This window comes from Hydra vulgaris, chromosome 08, assembly GCF_038396675.1.
Source record: "Hydra vulgaris chromosome 08, alternate assembly HydraT2T_AEP".
NCBI lineage: Eukaryota > Metazoa > Cnidaria > Hydrozoa > Anthoathecata > Hydridae > Hydra > Hydra vulgaris.
The window spans coordinates 56886923-56898094 of NC_088927.1; the positions used below are offsets into that span (position 1 = coordinate 56886923).

Consider the following 11172-nt stretch of genomic DNA (forward strand, 5'->3'; position numbering starts at 1 on the left):
ACTTTGATCTAATATATTGCATTAATGCGTCATATGACAAACCTAAAATAAAAATTGTAACAGATAAGTACACTTCAAATAAAATAAAAATAAAAAAACAACTGGAAAACAATTTACCTGCTTTCGGTAACCTGTTGTCATACTTCAGTTGCTGTCATGATGCAGCTTGTCGGTGTTGTTTAATGCCGTTATTTCATGTTGGCTTTTATTAAACTTTAGTTTAATTTAAAAGACATCACAATATATTGAAAAAATTTTATTTAAAAAGCAAAATAACAAATGCTTCAAGGAGCCAAACAATAGACATTAAAGATAACAAATCAAATTGAGATAAAAATAATTTGCATTCATATAGCTAAATATTTTTTCTTAGCTTGTAGTAAACTTTAAAAGCAGTGAGTTCAATAAATTTAGTTATCAGTTAATTATTTTTAACAATAGAATGTTGCATCATTATATTATAAAAATCGGATAATAAATCAGTTTAACTCACTCTGGCATCTATTCAGAGAAAGCAACAGAAACACTTCATCATGATTTCAATCATCACTGGCAACGGTTCAAAAGGCCCAGTAATTATCCGGACTAACCTTAAAAAAACTTTTAATCCGTTTGATTGAATACAACAGCAAGCATTCTTTTTAACATCTTTGTAAAGAAAATAGAATTAGAAAATAGATTGTTAGAATACTGTATTTTAACATATACAAGAAATTACCTTTTTCCAATTTTTATTGCAACTCAAAAATGTTATCTTTCAAAAAACCCGCAAAAAATAAAAATAACCAAGCGAATCATTAATGACGTTTCTATTGAACTTTTTAATCAATCTTTATCTTCTGAAAACTGGGAAAATATATTGCAAATAAAAAGTACTAACAAAGCCTATGAAAATTTTCTTCTAATATTTCAAAAACATTACAATAATGCATTTCCAGAAATAACAAAAATTATTAAATCTAAAATGTATTTGAACCCATGGATAACTACCGGAATATTAAAATCATCAAAAAGGAAACAACGTTTGTACGAAAAATTTCTTAAAAAAAAATCATTTGATAATGAATCCAATTATAAAAAATATAAAGGTATTTTTGAGCTAGTTATAAATCGTTCAAAAAAAATATATTATTCAAATTAATTACTTAAATTCAAAGGCGACACTCAGAAAACCTGGAATATCATTAAAGAATTAATTGGTAAAAAAAAGTTATCAACTACTTGTCTTCTAAAAACAATAAATTTTAATGGCGTTGATATATTTAATGAATCAAAAATTGCAAAAACATTTAATCAAGTTTTTGTTAATGTAGGATCAAATCTAGCCTTAAATCTAAAACTTGGTAAATTTAGCGTAGAGTCATATTTAACTGCTAACAATACAATAATGACCAACAATAAACTGACTAAAAATGAGTTATTAATTGCTTTTCAAACATTAAAACTAAACAAAGGATTAGGAGTTGATAAAATAAGCAGTAATGTTGTAATAAAATCTATGCATTATTTAATAACACCACTGTTGCATATTTTCAATCTTTCTTTTAAACAAGGAATATTTCAAGAAAGTTTTAAAACCGCAAGAGTTATACCAGTTCTCAAATCGGGTGATCCTTCTAATGTCTCTAATTATAGACCTATCTCCATTCTTCCTTGCTTCTCTAAAATACTGGAACGAGTAATGTATAATAGACTATTCTCTTTTCTAGAAACAAATAATATTTTATACAACAAACAATTTGGGTTCAAAAAAGGTCATTCAACTGATTATGCTATTCTTAAACTTGTTCATGATATTTTTCGAGCCTTTGATAAAAAAGAGTATACATTAGGTATTTTTATAGACCTAAGCAAAGCCTTCGACACAGTTGACCACCATATCTTAGTAAAAAAACTAGTAAATTACGGAGTTAAGAATGCAAATATAGTTTGGTTTAAAAGCTACTTGTCTGATAGAAAGCAGTATGTTTCTTATGATGGTAGTAAAACTGACAATAGGACAATCACTTGTGGAGTTCCTCAAGGATCCATTTTAGGACCCCTTTTGTTTTTAATTTACATTAACGACTTAAGCAGAGCTTCGAATATTTTAGACTCTGTTTTGTTTGCTGACGATACCAATTTATTTTATTCCCATAGTAACATAAAAACTCTATTTAAAACAGTCAACGAAGAACTGTTAAAAGTAACTGAATGGTTTAATACAAATAAATTGTCATTAAACTTAACCAAAACTAAGTATATTTTTTTTCATCGCTTTTATCAAAGAGACAAAATTCCTCTAAAGCTCCCAAATATTAGCATCGGGAATCAATTTATAAAAAGAGAACACTCAATGAAGTTTCTAGGTGTTCTTCTTGACGAAAATATCACCTGGACAAACCACTTAAAACTAATCGAAAATAAAATTTTTAAAAATATTGGCATACTTTATAAGGTAAAACCTTATCTAAATCAAACTTGCTTAAAATATATCTACTTTTCTTTTATTCATTGTTATCTCAATTATGCTAACATTGCTTGGTGCAGCACCAATAAAAAAAAACTAAACAAACTATTTAACAAACAAAAACATGCCATAAGAATAATATCTAACGCAGACCGTCTCTCTCATTCACAACCACTATTTATTAATCTAAAAATCTTAAATGTTTACCAAATAAATATATATCATCATTTAATTTTTATGCATAAAATCAATAACGATACGATGCCAAATATTTTTAAAACGCTATTTAAAAAAATACAGCACAAATACCTTACTAGACATGCAAAAAATAATTATGTTCAAGCTAAAAATCACTTTGAAGCCACTAAGTTTTCCATCACAACTAGAGGCCCACAACTATGGAGTAAAGTAATTAGAAATGACATCAAAATGCTTGCAAACATAAATATTTTTAAATCAAAACTAAAAGAAATAATTTTAATTAATCAAAACATGAAGGACTTCTTCTAGAGCTATATTTATTTGTTGGCCTTTAAAATATTGTATAGTATATTTTCATTTTATTTGCAAAGGTTTAAAAACTTAGTTCACTAAAAAACTTATTTTTTAATTTTTATTTTCTTTTTATGAAAAACTAAAGGTCTTGCTATAGAAGTTTAAATTCTTTTCATTATATTTCCTAATTAAGAATTCTTAATCGCAATAATTAAAAACAATTATATATAGGTTCAAATATCATTTTTGTCTGTTTGTTTCTTTTTCATTTTTGCTTTGTGTTCAATTATATTTGAAAATAAGTTTTATAATTTATTATCTCTATTTTTTTTTGTCTTTTTTTTTTTTTTGTCTGTTTGTTTTTTGTTTTTTGTTTTTGTCTTTGTTTGTGTTTTTTTTTTGTTTTTTTGTTTTTTTTTTTTTTTTTTTTTTTTTTTTTAAAAAAAAAAAAAAAAAAAAAAAAATTAAAAAAATTAAAAAAAAAAAAATAAAAAAAAATTTTTTATTTTTTTTTTTATTTCTTTTCTTTATTTGTTTTTATAGTTTATAAGATTTTGAATGAAAAGATTTGATAGCTATATTATTTACGGATTATTGAGAGCTTGGCGATGAGACTATTTTGTCTTCTTCTTGCCCCCGCCATGTGTATATTTTACCAATACGAGAGTTGTAATTATTTTTAACGGCAAACTTATAACTTTAAAAAAAAAAAAAAAAAAAAAAAAAAAAAAAAAATCAATTTTTAAGAACTATATTTATAAGAATAATCTTTTTTTGCTTGATTTATACTGTTTATTTATAGAATAAATATGTTAAATTAAGTTTCACATTTTTTCAATAAAAAATGTAACTGTTCAGAGCATTAAAATCAAAAATTTCAAATCAATTTTTCTTTAACCGACGATTATGAAAGGTTTCAAAACAAACGCTATTGTACTCCTACATACTTGTATTATCATACCCCAAAAGGTTTTTCTCGGGAAAAGAGGTTCGAATTAAAAGTTATTTCGTGACACAGTGAAATTCTTGCTGTTGTAATCTATTATTTGAGAACCGCGTTAATATTGATGCAGATATTGAAATTGATACAAATATTAAAACAAATAATCTAAAAAAAAAAAAATAATAATCTAAAAAGATATTGAAAGAAATAATCTGAGTATATGATATACTATACATAAATATATATACATATATATATATATATATATATATATATATATATATATATATATATATATATATATATATATATATATATATATATATATATATATATATATATATATATATATAAACTTGATATACAACATCATGAATCAAGTTCTTACTACTCGAAAGTTTCCGACATTGCAGAGTCTGATGCAGAATTGTATTTTTCAAAAAAAAAAACATTCAAGTGATACAGAGAGCGATTATCTTGATAATTCTTAAAATTTAATATACTTAATCTACAACTTTATAACTTTCCTATTCGAAATAAATGGAATAGCAAATTAGTTAATGAACTTCTTGAAATATTACAAAATCTAGTTGTGGAATTCCCGAAGATGCAGGGCAAGTTTTAAAAATTTTAAATATTTCACTAAACAATTGTGGCCAATATTAGCTTGCTTTGGCTGTTTTAATTTTTTTATTGTTGATATGTATTGTCGTGAAACCAATCCTGATTCAGTAACTGATTACCCAAAAGTTTCTGTTTTTGAGTTGAACCATTGAGTTTCTGTTTTTGAACCATTTTTTATTTTTTGAGAAACAAAAAATAAAAAATGGTTTTCTATACAAGAAAAAACATAAATGTAACTGTCAAGTCTGTCTTGTGCGATGGTCTAGCAAGGTCCTTTTTAAAATGTATTGTATCTTGGTTTTAGGAAGGGCCGTGTTTAATAAGGAAACTACCTACCTATCTTTTATATAAATCAACTGATATAACAAGTTTTTTAACTAAATTCTTTTGTCAGTGACTTATTCTACTCCTTTAAAATTTGAAACTTCTTAAAAATTTTTGAAGCACCTTACAAAATAAAAGACACTAGATGCAAGGCAATCAAAAATATTTGATTGCCTCAGAACATTGACGGATTACTTCAATCAACTCCACTTCTTTTACATCATTTATGTAGAGATTTGCTAAGACTTTTCATTTTTCTTGCTGACTAAGTTTTTCTTTATCACTAAAAGGAGATGGAGAACACAACATGAACAAAAACACATCTTTTGTCTTTTGAGCTGTCCCATTCTGTATCATATTCTGCAGACATTGTTGACACATGGAAGAGCCTTGAAGCAGAAAAAAGTCAAGGCAACGAGTTCAAATGATTGAACCCACTTTTTGAGTGCCTTAACTAAAGTCAGTTAATGATCTTCTAAATCAAGTTCCTCAAGAATTTTTAAAGACTTTAGTATTTCTTTTGGTCATTTCGACAATGGCTGGATAGTAGGCTATGCCAAAATATCGCGATTTTCAGAAATGAAAGGTCGCGGTATAAATACCTGTTCGATACATAAAAATAATTTTATAAACCAAATTTGACCTCTCTTGGACCATATTTAGTGCTGGAAGATGATTTTAGGTTTTTATGCAAATACGAGAAATAATTGTTTTTTTCTGAAAATAAATATTCTTTTTGAAAAAAAATATAAGTTAGGAAAGGTATTTTTTAGTTTAAAATTAAATATTGTTACTATAACAGACTTTTTACAATTTTGCCAGTTCACTTTGGTCAGCTTCTAATGATACTAACGCCCTGTGCTCTCTGACAACTAGCAGTATATCTTGCCTTTTGTCCTCCTTTAATGCGCTGATTATCTGATATATCTTTGTATTAGATTGATATTCCGCTCTGCTGAGTCATTTGTAACATTTGAAGATTTAACAAACTCGCAAAATGATACATAGGAATCATTTTTCTCCAGCTTTCCAGCAGCTAAATCTGTTTTCCAGGTAGGAATTTCGTCCTGTATGCCTAGAACAATGAACAGAGCCCAACTTTCCTCTGTAATCAACTCTGTTACCTCAGAGGTAGGTAAAACTAGGACAGCATCAGGTTAACCATTGGAAATAGTGTTGATATCTGGTACCTCAAAGGTAAACAGCTTGTCTAGAACAGCTTGTCTCTTCAAAATCTGGATCTCCCAGAATTTACACAGCAACCTTTGGGGCAAAGTACCAAGATTGCTGCTGAAAAATTTCAGAAAAGCAGTTTGATTACTAACAATTTGATTAATATAGAGAAATTTACAAAAAGGCTACGTTATAATTGATATTCTTACCTGTATGTTTGCTGGTCTGGATAGAAATTTAGGTCTTCTTCAATAGCAGCTTGTGCTCGGAAAAATTTTTAAAAATTTTTTTTTTGACAAAATATCTTTCATAAAATTAATATTTATTAGTAGGTATATAACGGGTGATGCGGAAGTTATCGGACAAAATAAAAGCGTCAATAACTTATTTATAAATAAAAAAACAAACTACTATTATATTTTTTTTAAATAAAGCATTTATCTTTTAATAAAAATATATTATTTTTTATATGAAAAAAACACCACCATCTACAATGGATCTCAATTTTGCTCTGACGCCTTTAATATGCAACTGTAAAAAGTTTAAATCAATTTCTTGTAGTTTTAGTTTAATGCGATCAATCAAAACTTGCTCTGTTGAAGCTTGCCAATCTCCCTCGTAAACCTTCTGTGCCAAATGTGCCCAAAAATTTTCAATTGGTCGTGCTTGAGGCACATTTGGGGGATTGGATTCTTTATCAACGTAATAGACATATTGATCCATCCAATTTAGAGAATCTTTAAAATAATGAGAACTTGCTAAATCTGACCAAAATAAATAGTTAAAGTCTCCATGATACTTGTGAATAAATGGAAGAAGTCGTTTTTCTAAATATTCAATAATATAGATTGATGAATTGATCGCTACAGCCTTGGAAGTGCGAAACAATAGCTCGTACATACCACGCTCAGATATGGCTATCCACATTATTAACTTTTTTGGAAATTTCTCTTTTCCTATAAAACGAACATATTCTGGGCATGTCTTTTTGTTGCTTGTGTAGTATCCAGAATTTCCAGGCATGTTGTCCCCTGCAAAACAAAAGTATTTTTCGTCATCGATGACTAGAAGCGATTTTGTGTTATAGAGTTGGTTAACTAGTTTCCTGCTTCTTTTCTTTGCCTTTATTTGTTGTTCTTTAGTGTATTTTGGAGTCTTTTCACGTTTTCTATATTTAATATTCATTTTTTTTAACTGACGACCAATTGTTGATTGATTTACACCGAATTTAATACCTATTTTTCTCTGACTGACTCCTTTTCGATTGTTGACAAGTCTCGCTAATTCGGCTTTCTTTTCTCTTATTAGTCTAGGATGTCGGACGACCAGGGTGCTTTCTATCAGAAAACGATTGAACAGTTTCAAGTCATTTTAGGTTATCATATATTGTACTTCGAGCATATCCTTCCTTTTCAAAAGGATTTACACTTTTTTTTTTTTTTTTTATATTAGGTTTATTTACAAAAAACATTTTTAGTCGCTTTTGAAAAAATTCTCGTTCAGCTGCATTTAACCTCATTTTAAATAATTGTGTTTCAAATAATAAAGTTTATATTTTATAGAACGTTTATGCCTACGCATAAAACCACAAAAACTAATTTTTATGCTCAAATAATGAAATTAGGATTTGTCCGATAACTTCAGCATCACCCGTTATATAATATTTTCAAAGTAACTTTTATGTGATTGAAGCTCGTGTCACCAGCTCAAGTGTTACGTTTGTAGATAGAGTTGTTAGCATCAAAAAAAAGCTGTAGGATATAGCAGTAGTGCTCTCTGTTACTGCCCTAGCTGAAATATTAGACATTTTTATTAATGAGTAAAATTGAAGGAAGGTTTGGTGGAGTTGTTTTGTGTTAATAAGCTTCAATAGCTTTAAAAGTTGATTTTGTTAGTGTGAGTGTGTCACATCTGTGGTAAATATTTATAGAGTATATAAATTTATTTTTTTATAAGCAATAATTTTAATTACTAGCTATTACCTGGACATGTTTACTCCAAGGAGAATGGAGTCCTAGCCTCAAAACATAGCACCCCTTTTAGGCTTTTTCTTTTAATCTGTCACGTCTGTGGAATACAGGAAGCAACAGACGTGACACCAGTGGAACAGACGTGACAACAAATAACAATTTTACTTGTATATGGATTTTTTAATGTCTATTTATACTATTTTTAATATTTTAAAACTTTGCTCATTAATTATTAGAGAAAAGATAAATGTTTCTAGCCTGATAGATTACAAAGATGGTAAAGATAGAAAAAACTAGAGATTTGAAAAAACTAAGTATGAGAAAGGCGAGGAAGAAGATGAAAGCTGAAAACCCAGAAAAGTATAAAAGAACAAAAACAAAAAGACAGAAAGAAAAAAAGCAACACGGAAGAAAATTCATGAACTTTCAGAAAGCGATAAAAGATCAGTAAGAAAAGGTTGGAAGTAAAGGACCAAAAGAAGTCGAGAAATGAAAAAGAAAAGACAACAACTAATTGAATATTTGTCAACACCACTTGAAAGTCCAATTGTAAATATTCCTACCGACAATGAACTAGACTTTAATGTACTTCCTGGTCCCAGTCAAGAATCTAGTTCCAGAAATAGCAGCGGGCTAAAAGTTCGTAGAGTGTATAGAGATAGGTTAAACAAAAAAATCCAAAATTTAGTAGAAAAAAACAAATTGTTTAAGAGGTGATAAATACAAACAAAAATTCTACAGACTACAGTCTGCAAAAGATAATACTCCTCGAAAGGTGGTTAAAAAAATGACTAGTGGCACAAAATGCTCAAAGGAAGTAAAGAAAAGCTTGCTTTTTTTTACTTCCTTTGAGCATTTTGTTTTCAACTCTCAAATATACTGAAACAACGAAAACTTAAGATTTAAGTACAAAACTTTTTAGAAACAATAACAAGAAACAAACTGAAAAAACAGAAAAGACTATTGAATGATACAATGTTAAATTTGTATATTGACTTTAAACAAAAAAACGAGTTCAATTCAACATCAAATAGCACATTTTGTAAATTAAAATGCAATATAAAACACCAGTACAAAGCTACATCAGAAATAAAAAATAACTTGGGGCCAAGGGATATTTTCATTCATTGTGCTTTTTCAGAAAATTACGATTGCAAATACTCAAAAGAAATTCAATCGGTCCATTTTGGTGGATCAAGAAACCAAGTGTCAATCCATACAGTTGTGGCGTACTATTACAGTATTTCTGAAAACAAAATAAAGGCCAAATCTTACTGTACATTTTCAGATAACTGGCAACACGACTTTGTTTGATCTGTGCACATTTGAATCTGTGCACATTTAAAGCCTGTTATTAATGACTTGAAAGAAAAGCTGCCTATCATTGAAACAGTTCATTTTCTTAGCGATAGTACTTCTCAACAGTACCGAAACAAGTCCATGTTTTATTTGCTAGGTACTTTTTTTCGAAAAGAGTTTGGAGCTAAAACAATGTGATGGCATTTCACAGAAAAGGGGCACGGAAAAGGTGCCCCTGATGAAATAGGCAGATGTATCAAAAGAACGGCATAATAGGACAAGGGAACGATATTCCTGATATTATTTGTTTGGTTGAAGAAATAAAAGAAAAGTGTCTAAGTATAACCATCTATACTATTAAAAAAACATATTTCAATCTCTATGAGAAATGTGTACCCAAAAACCTAACAACTTTCAAGGAAACTTTACAAGTTCATGAGGTGTTTTGGAGTTTCACTAAAAAAGAAACTTTGTATATGAGAAGGCTGACATGCACTGAATATGACAATGGTACAAAATGCAATCACTATTGTATTGGAGAAGTACTAATCCCTACTGAATCTTTGACAGATCTTCATCCTCGTATCATTTTTATGTATAAATTTATATTGGCTCATATTGAATATTGCAAACTTTTGAATTGCTTAAATGTTATAGGTACTTAGCCATCAAGAATGTTTGAACATTAATATTTAGTTTTTCAGCGAGCCTTGTATTTTCATAAAATATTGAAATAAGTTGTGCATCAAAAACTTTATTAAACTGTTATTTAATTTTTTTTTTATAAGTATTTTTATTTGCTTCTGTTTTAAAAAATTCCTTAACATATTTTACCAGGTCAACGATCCTTGAAAAGAAAGAAAGCACTTGCTGAAGGAACAATATCCAAAGAATATATCACAAGAAAACCAAGGTCCAAGTAAATGTAAAAAGAAAAAGACAAGACTAAGTTATCACAGTGTTTACGGCGATAGTGAGGAGGACAGCTTGTCTATTAAAATGAATGACTTTGTGATTGTGAAGTTTCAAACTTCCTAAAAAATTGTTAAATACTCTGTTGGGTTAATTCAAGCCTTAGTTGCAGATGGAAATGAGTTTGTCATAAATTTTTTGGGAAGATATGGCCAGGAATTTTTCACGTTTCCGGAGAAAGATGACATCTCTGTCACCGATAAAGGCGATGCAGTGTTTATATTGTGCCAGCCAAACCTCAACAACAGGGGGCAATACAGTTTTCCACAAGATTTACCATTCAAAAACATTTGCTAATATACGTACAAAATACACTTACAAAACTTGTACCATATACTATTTCATGTTAGCTAATAAAAACTATTGATAACAGATGATTATTATTTTTGAAAATTACTTTAACAACACTTATAGCTGTTACAACATAAGTGATATTACTCTTAACGTCACATCTGTGGTAAAGTTACGTCACGTCTGTGGGTTATGCTATAAGTTTTATATTTTTTTTTAGTAAACTGACATTTGACGAGTTGTGTGAATAACTTTCAAATGATTACATATACTCAAAGCTATAACCACGAAAAGTTTGGTTTAAAAAATTTAATATTTAATTTTTATAAAATTAACTATTAAAAATTTTACTTTTCAGGAGAATGACCCATAAATTTATTATATATGTATATATATAATAAATATGTATATATATATAATAAATATATATATATATATATATATATATATATATATATATATATATATATATATATATATATATATATATATATATATATATATATATATATATATATATATATATATATATATATATATATATATATATATATATATATATATATATATATATATATATATAGGGTGTCTCAAAAAAATTTTTTTTTCAAAATGTGGAAAAGTTCAATCAT

General features: G+C 27.9%; 1 protein-coding gene across 1 annotated transcript; it reads right to left on the reverse strand.

The window, feature by feature from the left end:
- Positions 1-6473: 6473 nt before the first annotated feature.
- LOC136083476 (uncharacterized) lies at positions 6474-7193 on the reverse strand. Its single transcript, XM_065802877.1, has one exon. It carries the CDS (start codon positions 7191-7193, stop codon positions 6474-6476), a length of 720 nt encoding a protein of 239 aa, XP_065658949.1.
- Between the last annotated feature and the right edge of the window lie 3979 nt (positions 7194-11172).